At 44.6% G+C, this 20202-nt stretch overlaps 1 protein-coding gene across 2 annotated transcripts in view; it reads left to right on the top strand.

The window, feature by feature from the left end:
* Positions 1-3727: 3727 nt before the first annotated feature.
* OVA4 (Nucleotidylyl transferase superfamily protein) overlaps positions 3728-20202 on the top strand; it is a 100917-nt gene continuing 84442 nt past the window's right edge. Inside the window, exons 1-2 of one of the 2 annotated variants that reach the window (XM_086815424.1) lie at positions 3728-3842; positions 3929-4096. In XM_086815424.1, coding sequence (XP_086671550.1) covers positions 3781-3842; positions 3929-4096 — 230 coding nt within the window. In that variant the 5' untranslated portion in view covers positions 3728-3780. Of the gene's footprint in view, positions 3843-3928; positions 4097-20202 lie in introns of those variants that run through there. The other variant, XM_086815433.1, reaches the window with a different exon arrangement.

Genomic DNA, 20202 nt, shown 5'->3' with positions numbered 1-20202 from the left:
ACATTAGATGAAAAAGGATTAAGAACACATTAAAACACTTCATAATTAAAACACAAACTCCATGCTATATTATGAAGTTATGTAGAGTTTACAAGTGTAGAGGGTAGGACTCCAAAATCACCCTTTTGAGATAAAGTGGACACTGTATGATTCTTCAAATTTACATGGATGTCATGGTTATAAAGCCATCCTTTACCTAAAACAATGTCTACCATATCTAGATTCATCAACAAAAAAATCAAGACTATCTAAATAACTCTAGATAAATATAGGCAATTGGGTCACACATACGTCCCATATCTGTCCATGCCCCACGACTAGGTCACACAATGACATGATCACTTGGCTGAGTCTCCACTCCAAAATTCTATACCAATTTGGTATTAATAAAATTGTGAGTGTTACTTGGATCAAATAGGATATGTACATTTTTCCCCAACACATATCCATACATGCATATAAGATAATTAGGTCCGAAAATTTCCATGCTAAAGTTATAATCCATGGAAGAACTACAATCAGGAATTGTGGTATGAATGGAAGTTATCTTAGGGTTACCTGTAATCTTAATCAAGTGAGCTCCTTTAGGCTTCTTCTTTGTCTATGCTTAAGTAGCTATCTTTTTAATGGCCTGTTTGGCCATAAATAAAGCATCAGCCCTCCCAAATGTTATGGAGGATCTGCTTGGTCATCTAAGTCTTCTTGGAATTGGGTTGACTTGAAGTCCGGGTTTGATTTTCAATCATGGAAGGATTTACAAACCTAAACTTTTATTTACATTTGGAATTTGGTTTCAGAGTTGCGTGAGCTCTTTTGCTTTTGAGGAATATTATTTCCACTTTTACCAACAACAGCTATCTCTTCATAGATTTTTGCAAAATGGATAGAATCCTCAAGTATTTTACAATTGTTGTTCCTCACCTCAAGCTTGTGATCTTGGAATAAGCTCCGCATAAAAAACAAGCATGTTGACTGCATCCATATGTGTCACCTTTGCTTGCAACCCTCTAAACTTGTGCAAGTACGTGTTGAAAGACATGGTCTTCATATTCTCCAACTCTGTAAACTTGGATACCACATCATGCTCATCATCCACCTGGAGGAACTCATCCCTAAACATTTTCTTGAAACTAGCCCAAGCAGTAGGCTTGTTTGAAAGCTCTCTCCAACATGACAAGGGCTTTCCCTTTTAGGAGGCGTTGCACCATCTGAATTTTCCAAGCAGTAGGCTTGTTTGAAAGCTCTCTCCAACATGACAAGGGCTTTCCCTTTTAGGAGGCGTTGCACCATTTGAATTTTTCAAGCATCCTAGAAAGGATGGAATTTGAAGTGAACATTTCACCTCTTAAGCCACGCATCAATCAATCCTCCCTTTCTCTTGAAAAAACCTTTAGCATGAAGAAAGGGGTTGCTAAAATCTACTGTGTAGGTGTGGGAAGAGAAACAATCACCTTCTGTAATATAGATGCACCCCCTTTTGGAGATTAGGGTAGAAATCTCTGCTCGAAGCTTTTGCATCACCTTGCTATCGAAGTAAGTTTTCTCAACCACATCTAACTTCTCCTCTTCCACCACTATAGTATATTTCCCATGAGCATGAGCATGGCTCGATTCCCCAAAATCTTTCCCTATCGAAGTAAGTTATTTCAACCACATCGATCTCTACCTCTTCCCTAATAATGTATATTGCCCATGAGCATGAGCATGGTTGGATTCCCAATATCTTCGGGTTCTTCTCACTCATGATTTGACAAATCGGTAAAGAAGAGGGACAAGGGTGTCACCATAGTAAGAGAGATGAAAAAGAGAAGAAAGAAACAAGAGAAAAGCCGCATAAAACTTTAGGAGAATATGAGATCATCGTTTAAACCAACTCACTAAAACCTTTCCTGAGCTCCATGTACAAGGAGAGAGGTGCAATATCTGCTCCCCATTGTTGTTCCATGCTGAACACTACGAAGAGGCTTCGTTTTATGGTCTTCAATGCATAAGATGTGCGCTTATAGCTTGGCCCATGCTTTTTTGTCTAAGAAAATCCCATAATGAATTCGTTTTAAAAAAAAGGAGGTGCCCCTTACTTAGACCCCCCAAAAATACCTAGACTCGGCTTTTTAAGCTTGCCTAGATCAGAAGTGCACTATAGGATTGACCACAATAATAACCCAAGGCATCACTTATATAGTGATAACTGTTGCTGGAAACAGCTAACCGTAGTAGCTTAGTTTTATTAATTTTGAACCTTAGCCCCTTGCACTTGCATGCTATTTCCTAATCCTAGGGTCCCTGAACCCTACCAGATTAGGATGTTAATTTGAGGATTAGCTCCAAGTACATAACATTAGAACACCACATTAGGATGTTAATTTGAGGATTAGCTCCAAGTACATAACATTAGAACACCACAAAAATAGTGGAATGAAGGGCTTAGATCAACTATAAGGAGGGTGCAAGATTGTGGAAGGTTGTTCTCGTAAAGTGCTACACATTTTTTAAAACTCTAAAGCATTATAATTGATGTGGTTTTGCAATATTGATGTAGCATATGCAATATTGATGTAATATATATAGCGAATATGAACATAAACATTGACCGTCATCCACATTGTGTTCCATTGCTTTGGCTAGTGGTAGAGGGCATAACCTTTCTGAAGAAGAGGTAGTTGCATTGATCAAACCAGGGTTTAATTTGCAAATGGAAACAATAAGTATGAGAAGACATTTCCAAGGTAATGAAAATATGCAACACACCAATGGACCCTATAGCTTTAGAGAATACCAACATTGCATAAGATGGTAGGTGTGCAAGGTACCAACTAAGCATTTCAAAGGAGGGAGCATTATAAAAAATTGCAATACAAGAAAAGGTGATTGAGCATGGGGTTCATGATTTTCTATAGTGAGAAACATGGTGATAATATGATAAGTGTGCAAGGTACCAACTAAGCATTTTAGAGGAGGGGGAGCATTAGAAAAGAATGCAATACAAGAAAAGGTGATTGAGCATGGGGTTCATGAGATTTTCTATAGTGAGACACGTGGTGATAGTATGGAGGTGGGAAATTATGAAGTTTACATCAAAAGCCATCCATCTTACAATTATCAAGATTTTGTGAAAAGAGTAGAGACAAATACACCATACCTAGCATGTGTATTATGTACATCAAAAGCCATACCTAGCATGTGTATTATGTACTTGAGGGTGATTGGACTAAGCCAAAACAAGAACATGCTCATTCATCAACCAATACTATCCAAAATCGTATTGTTGGAGGCACTCAATAGGCTACCCATAAGAGATGCCATTTTGGAGTTGTACTTTTCATTGTTTTCTCGAATTTAATCAACAAATTTCATAGTATGATCCACGATTAATTGTGAGCTATTCAATATCGCAAGCTGTTGTGTGTATGTGTGTGCACGTAAGAGAGAGAGAGAGAGAGAGAGAGAGAGAGAGAGAGAGAGAGAGAGAGAGAGAGAGAGAGAGAGAGAGTATCATATGGCACCACTTTCAATAAGTGCTCGCTTGAAAAACATGTTTTAGGATCCTTGGTAATGTCATTGATTTTATGTATATCAATATAGGATAATGATACATCATTGTCTCACTGTCTCAAGAAGTAAAGATAAATCAAGACAAAGTACTTTTGTATATTGGTCAAAAGTCTCTTATCTTTGCAGTCCACACTAAAGTTAAAAATTGTAGACCTTATCTAATATTGAAGGAGCCCATCAAAGCATAATGGGCGTTTTTTTTTTCACAAATATTTTAAAGGTTTGGCTATGGCGCTGGGGGCGCTACAGGCCGTGACTGTATCTCGCCTCGTCCCTTCAGCTAGCTCACTGTAAGTAGCTTTGCATCCCAAGTATGCCTTCCACTACCGCACAACCTGCTTGATTTCATTGCAAATTATTCCTGTCAAATGATCAGGAAATATTGTATCGGGGCAGCTTCTAAGGTGCCCTTGTGGGCGCCCAATGTGAACAAACTGGCCTTCCACCATCAGGTCCGTCCATGCAGCTCCCTGCATGCATCCAATGTGGAGACATTGCCTGCTTCTGATGCCGCATCACCAGACACAACTCCTCCGGCCTTGAAGTGAGTGCAGGACTATTCATCTGTGTGTTCAAATGAAAGAGTTTAAATGGGGTTTTTTTTGGAACATTGAAACTAGCTATTAGCTTGACGGGTGGCCTAAGGAAATCGCCAAGATGCTGTCATGGTATGTGATGGGTTGCCTGACCTTGGCACTGGGATCTCAAGGATGTGCTTTGTCGATGACAAGTGGTGTGGGGGGTCCTCCATAATGGATGGAAACCGAGGGATGAGTGGGTGCAATCTGAGAGGTTGAATCAAAAGTTCAAAGTGGATTATTCTTAGGAAACTGAAACCAACTGACCAATAGGATCTTGACACTCGGGCAGTGCTGCTGTCTGACGGTGGATTGAAATAGCAAGGATGTCGTGATTGATTGTTGCATCATATGGTGGGTCGGTTGACCTTGGCATGGAGATCCAAAGGACGTGGACAAGTGGTTTTGGGTAATGAGCGAGCAGATTTGTTCCATTGAATCATAAGAACTTGCACTCAACCCTGTCCATATTGCATGTATTTTAATATCAGCAACAAGAAAGTTGCAGGAATTTTCCATGTATGCAAGGAGTCTGCCCTTCCTTTCTATGCATCCATATACAGCTCAGCCATGTTTTGAGCATGGCTTGCCCAATTTGGGTTTCTTTTGCCTTTGCCCTTTCAGGCTGAGGGCCTTTTTTTTCCAGGTGAGAAATTGACCACTTGATTTCAAGTGCTAGTTGATGTGACATGCGGCTACGAGTCAAAGGAGGAAGTTGCTGAATTGTGGATACATTTCTAAAGCGCAGCCTTGCTTTTATAGAGGGTAAGCCAGCTCTCATCAGCCACATGCTTAGCATTGCCATGTGATAGGCTTTCTTAAAGCTATCCCCGTTTTCGACACATGCTCAATAGTCACTTGGTAGGTTCTTTCTGCTGAATTAGTGGACGTAGATTTATTTCGATGTCTTTGTCCAAGTTGCAGCCACCTGGTTATATGTATTTTTTTCTATTCAAAGTGGTGCAACTGCCCAGCCAGCTACTGTGCGTGTGCCGCTCCACCGTCGACCTGTGTGTACTGTTTCTGTTTGCCGTCGACCTCCTCCATCCCTTGTTCCTCACCATCGATCTACTCAATCCCTTGTTCCTTGCCGTCGACCTCCTCCATTGATTCTTTCTACTCACTGTCGACCTCCTCTGCAGCTGTCGCCTGTACCTACCGGCTTGTACCTGCTGGCCGTCGTCTGTACTTGCTGCCCGTGCATCTGCTGGCCATCACCTGCTCTTGCTGCTGGGTGGTTGCGTCCCCTCCTTTGCCTTGCCTTTGCTGAAATCAAGCTCTTCTTTGTTCATAGCTGCTGCCTCTGAAATGGCTTCTCCTACAGGAGTGTACAGACACACAGATCCCTCTGTTGAGTTCAAGAGAAGAAACACAGGAGGAGACTCTCAATGATCTGAAATGCTCTCCTCTCGTTGCTCCAATTCCGACCTGCATTATTTCTGTGACACCCTTGAGGAAGGTTTTGTTAGAAGTCATCCCGAGACACTAGGGCCTCTGTTGTGGGTGTGCCCACCCTCGTAGATGTTTTTCTCATTTTTCCTCACTCCCCGTATTTTTCCCCATTTTTCCCATTTTTCTATGGCTTGGGTGGCTGCCCTGTGGTGGCCAGAGCTCACAGATTCTGGCCGACCGCTGCATCAGGTCCACGACTTCACCTATGTGCTGGCCGACTCATTATAGCTGGCCGACTGGGTGTCTTCAGCAAGTCGTGGAGGTTTAGGGCCTGTCGGCTGCTTCTGATGCAGGCCGACTGAGTATGGGGGCCATATAAAATGGCCCCATTGCTCCCTTGTCATATCATCTTGTATCATTCACCAGATGACTGTTGCATGTATGGATGATGCACAGAAGGCTGGATACTGATGTAAACTGATGATTCAGGGCTGAGTACTGCTGTATACTGAAACGCAGACCTGTAGGGATGCTGCTGGACTGAAACGCAGGTGTGCTGCTGCTGGACAGAAACTGCTGCTGGACAGAAACGCAGGTGTGCTGCTCTGCTGGACAGAAACGCAGGTGATTGTACGGCTGCTGAACTGAACTGTAAATGCAGATGACTGTACGGCTGGTTCACATGCAGAAAACGCAGGGTGTATGCTGATTCAGGGACTGAATTGATGCTGGTTGCAGGCGCCTAGGGCTGTAGCGACTGCTGCACTGCAGGTGTTGGATGATCAAGGCTGGCTGAAGCAGCCTCAAGCATTCCAAGGGCTGGATGAGACTAGGCTAGTGCTGAAGACAAGGGAACTCCTAGGGCTGAGGAGGAAAGCTCTTAGCACACTGAAGATTGAATGATAAACTAAGCCCTATGCAAGCCTATTTATACTAACTGGAAGTTATTCAAGTTGGTTGGTCATTTAATAAAGTTTATATTTATAAATGACAAATAATGCTAAATAAATACTATAAAATATGGAAAAAATACCAGATAAATCCTAGTAAATTCCCTAAGACTTCTGGGATGTTCTAAATGATGCACAGGCATATGAATGCATATTATGCAGGATGCAGAGTGCTTTCTGATGCAAACCCTAAGGCTTCTACTGACTCTACATGCATGAATGATTCTCTCCAAGTGGGTTAAGGGACTTGACTGACTGACTGACCCGCTAAGGCTGAGGAATGACCTACGTAGCTCGTGCCTGACTTATCCTGGACTGAGGATGTACAATGGGGTCACGGCGTACGACAAATATCATCCTACTGGGTTCTAATACTGTACAACTGTTGCACTTCTGATGATGAGCCATCTTGTCACCATGCATTGAGTGCAGAGTGCATGTGACAGATGTTGAGTTGCCAGGACGTCTACCATGTGCATGCAGATGGACATGCAGCATGCTAATCCTAGGCAAAATTCTGATTTGCAGCAGATAAACAGATAGTCTAGGGGCTCATGCCAAGGCGAGACAAGCATAGAAGACAATCCAGTGGACAAGTACTCTGTCGGCCATATCTGAGGTGTGTAGGGAGCAGGTCGGCAGCATATAGCATTTATGGGGATTTTCTGTTGGCTGACCCGCAGTCAGCCAGTTGCTCAGGCATGCTTGGGCGTATAAAAGGCTAGCCCATGAGTCATCCTGGGTATCACACTCCCTAGAATAGGGTTTTGTTACCCCTATTGGGAAGGTCTAAGGCCACATACACTGTAACCTTTTTAATACATCTATGAATATACTGAAAATACAGCCATCTCTCTCTCTCTATTCCGTGTCTATGGTGATTGTTCTTGCATCAAGTCTTCCTATGCAGTGCCTAGGGCTGAAAGAAGACTACCCAGAGCTTCCGCATGTCACAGTGTTATCAGAGCATCAAGCTCAGCTATTCTAAGTGTTGTTGGTGTCCTAGAGGAAGTGCACGAGTCCAAGAGAGAAACGCAGCATGTGTCGAGACCCCCAGAAGTTTGTTGTTGTCAGGCAAACCCAAGGGGAGAGTTTCATGAGAGTTGGTAGCCAGATGGGGCTGCCCGAGAGGCTTTTACTCCAAGGGATGAAATTCATCCAAGGGGTGGAGCCAAGGATGCCCGGACTAGTTTTCAAGAAGAAGGATTCATGTGTGTGTTCAGGAACAGGGCAATACGGTAAGGGGACAAAGTGGAACAAATGTAAAGATCTCTACATCAAATTTGGAGTGGATTTAGAGACCTGAGGCAAGGTTTTTAGTGAAAAGGTTGCCAGGAAGGGAAGGATGACCGATATGGGAGACCATATGTGGAGACAAGGTATGATGACAGTCATCTAGGGTCAGAAGTTGGAATCCCGTATCAAGTTTAGCAAAGGGGGATGTCATGTGCAAGACATGTGCATGCTCATTCCAGGAGCTGATCTTTGATAGGCAACAGCAAAAACACAGGTTTTGGGGCATTAGCCAGGCTTGATGGTGTGCAGAAGAACCCAAGGGGGGAGGAACAGGAACCTGTTGTGGCTGCAGCTATAGAGTTGGCCGACACAGTCTTCAAGTCAGGTTTAGGCTGATGTTGGCCGACAGCAGATCGGTGAGGTCTCATGCACCAAGAAAGGCTACAAAATGGACTATGCCTAGTTGTTAGGACTCACTTACTCGTCTAAGGAGTAGGGTCATTAGACTAGAACTAGATTAGGTGATTTACTACCTTTTGATGGCAGCCAAAGGTTGGCCAAGATCTGTACACCTTTTTTACTATATGAATATACTGAAACTCAGCTATCTCTCTCTCTCTTCTCTTCATCTCTCTTGCTTGCGTTTTGCATCAGGTTGTTCCAGGATGGTGTTTAGAGCTGAAAACTCTTAGAGCTTCGGCATGTCTCAGTGGTATCAAAGCATCAGGCTCAGCTATGCTAAGTGCTGTGGGTGTCCTAGAGGAAGTGCACAAGTCCAATGAGAAACATAGCATGTGTCAAGACTCCGAGAAGTTGGTTGGTGTCAAGCAAACCCAAGGGGAGAGTTTCATGAGAGTTGCTAGCTAGTTCGGGCAGCCCGAGAGGCTTTTATGGAGCACTCCAAGGGATGAAATTCATCCAAGGGGTGGAGCCAAGGATGCCGGGACTAGTTTTCAAGAAGAATGATTCATGTGTGTGTTTAGGGATAGGGCAAGGCGATAAGGGGACAAAGTGGAACAAATGCAAAGATGTCTACATCAAATTTGGAGTGGATTTAGAGACTTGAGGCAAGGTTTTTAGTGAAAAGGTTGCCAGGAAGGGAAGGATGACCAATATGGGAGACCATATGTGGAGACAGGGTATGATGACAGTCATCCGGGGTCAGAAGTTGTAATCTGGTCGTCAATTTTAGCAGAAGAGGATGCCATGTGTATGCACATGCACATGCTAATCCTAGGCTAAATCCTTGATTCGCAGCAGATAAACAGATAGTTTAGGGGCTCATGCCAAGGCCAGACAAGCACAGAAGACGATCCAGTGGACAAGGACTCTGTCGGCCAGATCTCAGGTGTGTAGGGAGCAGGTCGGTAGCATATAGCATTTATGGGGATTTTATGCTGGTCGACCTGTAACTATTTGGTTCTCCTAGCTCTATTTTTCATGATAAAACCAATGCCCGGACACCAAACAGGTGGAAGAAGACATGGGGACAAGGTCCATAAGGTTTGATTAAGTAAAAGCACCATTCTTGGTCAAAAAACAAGAAAAAGCAAAAAGTCAAATAAGGTTGACTGCGAGCCAAGGGCACCATTGGAAAGAGGAGACTGAGTCGAACCAAAAAGCTAAAAGCCGCTTTTTCAAAAAGCAGCTCCAGTGTCCAAAAGCAAGGCCCTGAAGCTAGAAAAGCAAAACAAGAACTTTTGACTAAAGTTGAGTAATATTTTACTATTAAAAAGACCAAATGCAAAGTAAAAGGAAAAAGCAAAGCAAAAGCATCACTTTTTGGCAAAAAGCAAGGCTTCCCCAAGTATAAAAGAAGCATGAGCCTCTCTTGAGCATCAAGTTGAAGAAAAACCTCTTCATCGCTTTGCCATCTTCGTTGAAGCATGGAGATCATCTTCTCCATAATCATCTACTTGATCATGAACCAGATCATGGAATTTTTCATAGCTGCTCGTTGATTTAGAGCGCCTTCATCGGCTGTTGTGCCATGTCATCATTTGTCCGTACCATAGTCACACGAAACGGGCGAAACGGCGCCTTGAAATGGGGAAACACTGTTTCCTGAAGTCGACTCCACGGAACGGCTGGAACGGGGGAAAATGGGTTTCTTATCCATGTGGCATAGGAATTCGTTGGCCCTTCGCTGTCCACGTGGCATCAAAAAAAAAAAGTAATGTAAAAAAAAACGTGTGCTGGCATGTTGAGAAAAACGCTGCGTTGCAATCCCTTTGCTTCCTACCCGTTGTGCTACTTGCAGAGCTCGTTGCCTCAACAGCTACGTTGGATTCTGGAACCACAATGGTTACGTTCACCACACGGTACACCATATAAGCCTGTAGTACAATGTTTGTTTTGTAGAAGTGTACTTGTACACAAGTTCCCAGAGCTGAGATTCAAATCCCAAAGCTCAAGCACTTACCTCATGTATTCAGGTATCCATGTACTCATGTACCCCATTTTGACTAGTAGCATTAGCTCCCCCCCTACTGATGTATTGTGGGGCTATCTCTTTTCTTTTCCAGACAGTGTATCAGATGTCACATGGTTGTAAATTTGGTCTCATAGGTCACTTTGGCCTTTTGAAGATGTTAATATAACATTTCATTTCATTTCTCTCCCCCCCTCTCTCTGTTTCCGTGTAGAGCAAGGCCAAAGTCGGAGCATTGCAATCGCATTCACTTCTCAGCTTGGTCCTCCATAGTCAATAAAGTCTAATCAGTAAGTGTAAAAAAAAAAAAATGTAAATGGACCTTGTTTTAAAAAAAATGACCATTGACTTTTTTTAAAACCAGATGGGAAGCATCTTAATTAAATTGCACTTTTTTTTAAATATAACAAGTCCTTTTTCAATTAATCCCTCTCTTCTTCTTATTGTGTTGCATTGAATAGTTTGCACCAATGGCATTCTATGAGCGGTTGTCGTTCATGCGTGGCTGAGCGACAATACATCGAGACAGCTCATTGTCGATGCTCTTTCTCTCTTCGAGAGAGCCTGACATTACAAGAGGCAATCTCTAAGAGGGCTTGACGATGTCACTGCCCTCCTATGTGGTTTTGGGATGATGAAGATTGCTTGCTATTGTAAGTGGTTCCAAGACACACTCGAAGACGAGCACCCATATGACAAAACCTGTAGCTTGTAGAAGCACCTGCTGTGGCCCTAGTTCATGGTGGGGCACTTGCCAGTCATGAGCAGGACAATAAACCCATGTAGAAAGTCGCTTGTTGTAACTTGTATTGCCAAAAACTATTGCTAATGTTGAATGAATAAAGAATTTATTTTTTCTGCGAACTCTGTCCGCTCTATTGTGTACTTTCTTTTTTTCAGAATCTCTTGGCACCTTGTCTTTATTGTCCATTGCAATGACCCATGTTCCTCATTCCTTCTTTGCAGTCTTTGCACCCATGGTCTCCATGGATCAGTTTCGTTCCACCTGAAAGAAGTCCAAATCTACGGAGTGGTCTTGGTGGGATGAGGTACTGGCGGGGGGTGCCTACAAAACAGGAGGCGTGAAAAAATGGACATGCAAATATTGTCTCCTTACGAAGTCAGGTAGTGCAACTCGTATTCGAGCACACCTGCTTCGTTAGCATGGACATGACATTGCGTTTTGTACTAACATTACTCGAGAGGAGCTTCGCTGGAAAGACGAAGTGACGCGGCCATCTTCATCAGCACGGAGAGCAGGGGTGGGAGTAGATCCTTTCACATATGTGGGCACTTCAGGACAAACCTCTGGAACCACTAGGTCTTCATTTGGTGCAATGCCATCATTTTTTGGACCCATTGCAAGTCCATTTGGAGCACCACCACCAGTAGTGGGCGTGGGGGGTACTCTTCGCTCGAGGCAGAGTACACTTCAGAGTAGATGGGACCCAAAGAAGGAGGAGGTGGATGGTAGTGTTGCGCGCTTCTTCTACCATGACGCCATTGCCTTTCCAGCTGCTCGTAGCTTCTACTTCAAGGATATGGTGCACAAGATTGCAGAGTATGGATCCATTTATACTCCTCCATCATCAAAGGCATTGAGAACCACCTTACTAGTGTAAGGAGAAGGGCATAGATGCTGTAGCTATAGAGAGTCAAGTCGTCTTGGGACAGGAATGGCATCACACTTATTGCATTTGGTTGGAGCGACACTCGGTCCAGATCCATTCATGGTGTCATTGCCTATTCCAGAGGGCAATCTTACTTTATCTGATGGCATGATGTGTCCGAGATAGGGAATGCGAACAAGGCAGCCGGTAGATTGTTGTGTGAGAGGTTTCCTCATATCACATTTTCTGTATGCATGGCGCACTACCTCAACAATCTTCTCAAGGACATCGGGAAGTTGGATTGGATTGCTCTCATCATAGAGCAAGCCATCCAAATTGTATCCTTCATTTATAGGCACATAGATAGACACTCTAGAGTTGCAACAATTGGCCATCAAGATTCTGAGCCAGACGGTCAGTTCCTCTTGTTTGGAGCAACTATAGAGCTCATTTATCCATATTGCTTCAAAGAAGTGAAACCGGCTTGGCACTCAAAAGATCAATGAACTAATTTTTGTGAGCTTGGATGCACGTGACATATCTGTACAGAAGGTGCAGGACCTGGGGTAGAAAACTGGTCCCATGTGAGCCCAGTCTGGGACGAGTCAGCCAAGGTTCCACTCCAGTCGTCCGAGGTCAGATGTACATTGTCTTGCATATGCGTCCAAGGTCAGGTGTGCATTGTCCTGCACATGAAACAGTGCCAATCCGCACTGTGAGTCTCCCTTTGGAATGATCTCAGTGGTTTTGTGTATCTGGTATGATAGTGGATGCCAGACCTTTGTGTGGACATGTAGGTTTGCATGTAGAATAGGGGCCAGTCCATAGGGCTATCTTAGAGCCAAGCCTAAGGCTCATGTAGTGGGCATGGGGAGGTTTAGAGCCACCCCAAGGGGCCAGGAGGGCCCCATGTTGTGCCCACTTGCTCGAGTTTGGGCTGGAAGGGCTGTAGGCCAGCTCTAGGGCCTCTGGACAGGCAGCTGACAGGGCATCCAGCCCTTAGAGGCCTGTCAGCCAGGTGTGGGGCAGCCCACACAGGCTGCCCAGCAGCCAAAGGCCATGCGCATAGGTGGCCAGCCCTCCATTAGTGTGATGTGCATGATTTCCAGCATTGAATGCTGAATAAACAGGTCGTGAGGCTTTTAATAATCAGCCGCCTGGATTTATACCAGCCGACCAGCACACTGAAGGGGTATAAATACTCATGGCATAATTCAGTCCTAGTTATCTCATAATTCACAAGGTGCTGCAGCTACTCAAGGGACAGGACAGCCAAGGGAGAAGCTAACGCAAGGGTGAAGGTTTGAAGGTCAAGGGCAGAGATCTATTGTAGCCAAAACAGGTTCAGTCAGTCTTTTATTTTCAGATTTCGCATCATTCTAATAAAAGCAAATACACCATTCGTGGTGGGGGCCCTACAGAGGGTATTCGGGACCCAATACTGTGTCCTCTTCTCGGTCTCTCTCTCTCTCTCTATTTTTCTGCACATCCACATTCAGTTTTGTGCGTTAATTTCGTCGTGACAAGTGTGCTGATTTGAGCATTGAAGTTACCGATCTCCCCCGAAGCTTCCGCATGTTACAGCCAACTTGCGTCTTCTTGAGCGTTATGAGAACCCCCAACCTTGGAAGTATTGGTTAGAGGATGAGGAAGGTTCAGAGGCAGAGGAGCAGGCGAGTTTACCGCCTGACCGGATAGCTAGTGTGGGCGAAGCAGGGGATTGTGGCTCCAACAACTTCTAGATTATGATGATCTGGGCTCAGATGATGTGCATCTCTCGCAAGGTTGAGTCTACTCACGAGTTCCAAACTTGGCTGTTGTATTTGCATTGGACTTTCTATTCTAAATTCAACAAGAAATTGACTTGATCTTGAGGTGTCCTTTATGCAAATTTGAAAAAGTCTCGTTGTTGAATTTGTAATTATTAGTTTTTGGTTATGTAGTTTAATTTATCAAGTATATGTGCCGTTTTCGTCTCCCAGCTATTGTCGTTTTTGTTTTCGAGGAGGTGCCGTTTCTGTTTTTGTTTCTCGTTTCTGGTGACTATGGTCCGTACGACTGTACGGATCCGTACAGCCGTACGGAACTATACGGACTGAAAATTCAAAAACCCTAAAAATTTCAAAAACCCTAAAACTGCTCTAGAAACTCTAAATACTGTTTTTTTGGAGGTTTTTATCACCAGAAAACCAGTAAAATAGGTTTTATATCAGTTTTCTTGCCAGAAGGAGCTTTTCGATGGTTTTCATCGACAAGGGTGTAGGAGTTGTGGAGATTACTCATGGGATGAGTGAGTGATTCTTGGGCTTGTATTTGGATTTGGATTCATTGGCTTTGGATTTGAATATTGGACCTGGTACTAGCCCAGTGAGAGATACTTGTGGGTCATCCCCGTGGTGTGCTCGGCATCAGAGATCTCGTGTCTAGACATCGACATCGACATCCACTTGGATATCCTACATCAGCATATCTGGCTGTTTTGTATTCATTGATTGTATTGATCCTGGCCAGCGTGCCCGTGGATTTCTCTTGAAATAAATTCGTGAAAAGGGGGCGGGGCCTGTTCCTTGCTCGATGTGGTGTACTATGCAAGATCCCTATTCTCTCTCTCTCCATCTTTCTCTCGGACACATGGTAGAATCTGCCACGGCACGCCCCGTTGGGCTTACACGACCAGCAGTCAGCGAGTTGCATGCTTGGGCCTATAAAAGGCTAGCCCATGAGTCATCATGGGTATCACACTCCCTATGGAGTGAGGTCATAGAATAGGGTTTTGTTACCCCTTTTGGGAAGGCCTAAGGCCACATACATTCTAACCTTTTTAATACATCTATGAATATACTAAAAATACAGCCATCTCTCTCTCTCTCTCATAGTGAGAGGAACAGAGTATTGAGACAGGATCTATGGCAGCTCTATACACGAGAGACATGGATATCGCCTACACAGCCTCTTCCACCGAAGATGCTATACTACAGAGATCACTTCATGAGTATCACTGATGATGGATTTATAGAGAGGCCTAGATACATGGAGGGCTTTTTACCACACGGCTCCCGAGTGGCTATTGGTCAGCTTAGAGTTTCATCACACCGATTGGAGATTGAGACTGGCAGAGCAGCACGGATCCCCCAAGAGGAGAGGGTATGCAGATTGTGCAGAGAGGAGGTGGAGAGTGAGGAGCATTATGTATGCAGATGCAGAGCATATACAGCCATTAGAGAGAGATATCCCATTTTATTAAGAGAGCCACATTCCCTACGCCAGATCTTTGAGGCAGCAGACCAGCGCATACTGGGGAGATTCATTCTAGACATACAGCGCCACAGAGAGACATCATTACAGGCTCAGACAGCCCTTGAGGGGGGACGACAGACACAGATTACTACATTTTTTCACAGATCCACCCCACTCCCAGCCCCTACACGGCAGGGAAATACTCTCCAGAGAGCAGAGACTCTCAGAGCCCGCAGGAGACAGAGGACACCTGGCTTTCGGACACCACGCCTATACCAGAGAGAGATGACAGAGATCAGAGCTCAGAGCTCAGTTTCACAGAGAGGGTGCGGAGCGACTGGCTCGCTTCAGAGCACACCCAGGCATGTTCTTCAGGGAGCTGTGGACACCCCCTTCATTGATGTATACCCCCAGTATGGTACAGGATGGAGCTAGCTAGGTTGCATATCATGATTGTATACTCCATGCATATAGCTTTGCATTCTCCTAGTAGTAGAGCTCCATCCCCTTCACCATTCATTGTACTTATTGCGCACCCAGATTCAGCTTTTTTTAGTTCAGTACTTTTTCATTTTGTTGGGATGACAGAGGATACCCTATACAGGTACTCCGATTTGTCTCATAGGCCGAGTTCGGTCTTTTGGAAGACGTTAATAAAATCTCTTTCTTTCTTTCTTTCTCTCTCTCTCTCTCTCTCTCTCTCTCTCTATTCTGTGTCTATGCTGATTGTCCTTGCATCAAGTCTTCCTATGCAGTGCTTAGGGCTGAAAGAAGACTAACCAGAGCTTCCACATGTCACAACTTCAGAGTCTAGACACAGGAAGCTTTCTTCAAGCTCAAATGGGGGAATTTTACTGGCTCTTGTTTCTCTTGTAGAAAGTTCGAGCACATGGCATCAGAATGCCCATTGGTACTTTTGCAGCTGCCAGTAGCGGCAATGCCACCTCTAGAGGTTGTTCATGTTGTACCCATGCAGGAAGAGAAGGGGAAAAACATGGCGCAGGCCCCAAATGTCACTCTAGATAAGGGAAAAGTAAAAATCGGCACGGCAAGCCCTCCTGTTATAAAAGGGAAAGAAAAGGAAAAACAAGAGCCAAATGCATGGCAGACACCTAGGAAAATTATCCCTCTTAGATGAAGACTTGTAGTGTCTCGTAATTGGATAGAAGGTATCTCTACAACGGGGCAAACTTCTGGGGTGCCAGATATCTCGGGTAATGTTACACGTGTGGGCAGAATGTGGGCTATAGTTATGAGGGTAACCCTTGTTTGCACACACTGCGACAAACTTCTGGGGTGCGAGATATCTCGGGTAATGTTACACGTGTGGGCAGAATGTGGGCTATAGTTATGAGGGTAACCCTTTTTTTCACACACTGCGACAAATCCTGATGTATCTGCTGGCAATGACAGTGACAATCTTTTACATCCGAGGAATGTTCATGATGATATTCCACTTTATACATTGCATAGTGATATAAGGAGCCAAGCAGCATGCTTTTGTTGGTAGAAATGAGGTTTTCTCTGGTTATCACATCTTATATGCGGGAAAGCTAGCCTTTTTTGGTACTCTTATCATGGTTAGTATTGCACTAATTCTTTCTATTTGTTACTTCCCTTAGTGCTAGGCTTCATTATGGCTGAGTCTGTTTGACAGAAACTCTGGACGAAGAGCTTTATGTGAATATATGCTCTTATGTGTGTGTGTGTGTGTGTTTGTGTGTGCAGTGCGTGTGTGAGATTATATCTTGATACAGAGTTCTACACCCACTATTGGGCACTGATGACGTTAGTGGGGATGTCGTAGTATCTAGTGCATACTATGCATAATGGAGTTGATAGTTATATAGTCTTGTGGATTGACTACCATGAGTATATAACATGCACGTTCTAAAAGGTGAATTTGGGCATGTTCCTGGATTCATCTAGGTATATATATGAACTTCAACCTCATTTGGCATACAATGATCCCAATGGCAGACGGATTGTTGTGCAATGTATGATTGCTGATGAGTTGTACAAATTTGTGAGTGTTTATGCCTCACAAACTTCAGTGACCAAGGCTGCAATGTGGCAGTCTTTCAAACATATCCATGGCTATCAAATGCTTTTATTACAGGCGATTTTAACAATTCACGTGCGTATGCTGACAGTTTGTCTCATCGTTCTCGTATGATGAGCATTGAGAAACAAATGTGGGATCATGTTAGAATGCACAACCGAAATGAAGACAACTGCTGGGAGAAAAACACAGATGTGAGAGAGAGAGAGAGAGAGAGAAGCTGTGTAACTCTGCTATATACACTCAAGAAAATCCCGGATCTACAATTGGAGAGTGTGGGAGGCAAGGAGCCATTTTATATGGCCCCAGGCTGCTGGTTGGCCAGTCTAAAACAGGCCGACAGCAGCATGGATCACGACCAGCACCTGGAATGCTCACGACTAGCAAAAGCCCTGGTCGGCCAGATCTGCTGAAGACCAGTCGGGCAGCAACTCTCAGTCGGCCAACAAAAGAAGATAGCCGACAGCCCTCCACACCTCAGAAAAAAATGGGAAAAATACATGGAAGTGAGGAAAAATGGGGTAACACCGAAAACGGGTGGGCACACCCACAACAACAGAGTCCCTGGTGTAGTGTACAGACATGAGATAACTGCTAACACCCCCTCTCAGCTGCTGGATGTGGAACCAACCCCAGTGAGTTGGAGTGTCGCCGAAGCATAGCCTGAGGTAGACACTTCATGAAGAGGTTTGTGGCATTGTCCTCCGTCGAACAATAAAGAAGCAAGATGTCACCAGCCAAGATCTTCTCACGAACAAAGTGATATTGTATCTCTGTGTGCTTGGTCCAGGCATGGAAGACCGGGTTCCGAGCAATAGCAATACAACTCTGGTTATCGTACTGGATGACCGTGGGCTCCTTCTGTAGAAACCCAATCTCGCTAAGCAACCTTTGTAGCCACACAACCTCGCAAGGAGCACCAAAAGCAGTCCAGTACTCTGCCTCTATAGACGACAAGGCAATAGTTGGCTACCTCTTGCTGCTTCATGAAACAACTCTTGAGCCGAGGGTAAAATTGTAGCCTGATGTAGATCTCCTCATGTCTGGATCTCCTCCCCAATTTGAGTCACTCCAGCCTTGGAGTCGAACTGGGTCCGTCGTTTCACTTCCAGTGTCGTAGAAGAGTCCGAGATCCTTCGTACCCTGCAGATACCGCAAGATCTACAATCCTATGTCCCAATGAGACTTCAAAGGTGTCTGCATGAACGAGCTTAACAGCCCCACAGGAAAGCTCAAGTCTTATTTGGTGTTCAGCAACCAGATCAATGAACCAACTAGCTTCCGGTATAGAGAGGCATCAACCGGCTCACAAGGATTATTCATTGTAAGCTTCGTGTTAGGGTCCATCAGTGACGTGATAGGCTTGCAGTTCTCCATCCCAAAGGCCTCAAGCAACTCATGGACATACCGCTACTGAGAGACAAAGAACCCCCTTTGGGTTTGCCAGATCTCCAATCCCAAGAAGAAGTGGAGTAAGCCTAAGTCGGTCATCTCAAACTCCTTCGACAAGGCAGCGTTTGCCACTGCAATGTGCTCCACATGACCGCCAGTGAGAATGAGGTCATCCACGTAAAGGATGATCAACGTGACCATGTCGCGTTCTTGAAAGAGATACAAGTTAGAGTTTGCAACTGATCTCTGAAATGCAGTCCGTAGAAAGAACGAATCAATCTTCTGATTCCAAGCCCTGGGAGCCTGCTTAAGACTATACAAGGCCTTCCGCAACCTGTAAACCACCCCCTTTGATCCTGGAACCTCAAAGCTTGGAGGTTGCTCAACATACACCTCCTCTTGCAGGTCACCATTAAGGAACGCGGATTTTACATCCATCTGATATACGGACCACCGCTGAGAAGAAGCAAGGGCAAGAACGGTCCGAATCGTGGTCATCCTCGCTGTCGATTCAAAGATATCCTCATAGTCAATGCCAAGCCGCTGAGCATAACCCTTAGCCACAAGTCTGGCTTTGTGTTTGTCCACCGACCCATCTGACATATACTTGGTCTTAAAGACCCACTTGACACCAATGACAGACCGTTTTGACGGCCTCGGAACCAACTCCCAAGTATTATTCTTCTCTTTGGCATCTAGTTCCACCTGCATGGCTTTCCTCCAAGTATCCTATACAAGGGCTTCTTTTACGGAAGTGGGCTCTTTGTCCCGCATGATACGAGACATCAAAGCATAGTTTACCTCTAAGAGCTCCGTTGAATGACTTTTGTCACGAATTCTATGCGATCTTCAAGGTCCGTCGTTTGTGGTCCACTCGGAGGGAAGCTCTGTAACACCCAACTCTTGAAGGGTGTCTAACAGCTACCTGGGTACTCAAACAGAACGCGGAGCGTCTTGTTGTGCGGGGACTCATCTCCAGCCGCGGGCTCAATCTCCTCAACTGACTGAGGCTGTCCAACTGGAACAATCGACTGGGAATCATCATCAGACTCATCTGGGTCTCCAAGAAGTGGCGGCTCATCTATAGTGGAAGCTAGAACATGCTCATCAAAAACCACGTCTCTATTGACGACAACCTCGTTCCGCTTTGGGTTAGACAACATGTATCCTTTGGAAAGAGAGTTATATCCTGCAAAGACAAGCCAGCGAGTACACTGGCTGGTACAACAAGTACAAGGGACTGGTACAACAAGTACAATGGCTAGAAATCATAATAAATGATTAAATACCCTTGCCTTCAGTATTTCTTCGTGATGGAAGCCTCCAAAACTGTCCCCAACAGCTGGTATTCTTCATGGGCAGCCTTCAAGAGAGAGAGAAAGAGAGTAGCCATCATTAGGGCAGCTTGTAACAGTGGTAGAGGCTAGTGTGCAGCAAGAGAGCCTCTATTAATGAAGAGAGAGGGAGCTCTCGATAGATCTCTGCATAGATCCTCTCCTCCTCCTCATCCTGCACTTTGTTTACACTCTCAAGAGTGCCCTTATGAGCTTGAATGCATCCACATTCACCTACATTGTACAATGATCAAGTGACAAGCAATGGATTAGAATTTGGTTCCAAATTTCAATAAACATTGAAGTTCGAAATTTGAATGCTTATAACTTATAACTTATAAGTTGTAACTTATACCTGTCTCGCCGATTCCATCTTTTGCATTGCGCGCACCATGCGCAAGTTAGCGCGGCAATACACTAGCCGCTCT

This window comes from Cibotium barometz, chromosome 2, assembly GCF_041138505.1.
Source record: "Cibotium barometz isolate CiBa-2024 chromosome 2, ASM4113850v1, whole genome shotgun sequence".
Taxonomy (NCBI): domain Eukaryota; kingdom Viridiplantae; phylum Streptophyta; class Polypodiopsida; order Cyatheales; family Cibotiaceae; genus Cibotium; species Cibotium barometz.
The sequence above is the reverse complement of the archived record's forward strand: the minus strand, read 5'-3'. Positions and strand labels throughout refer to the sequence as shown.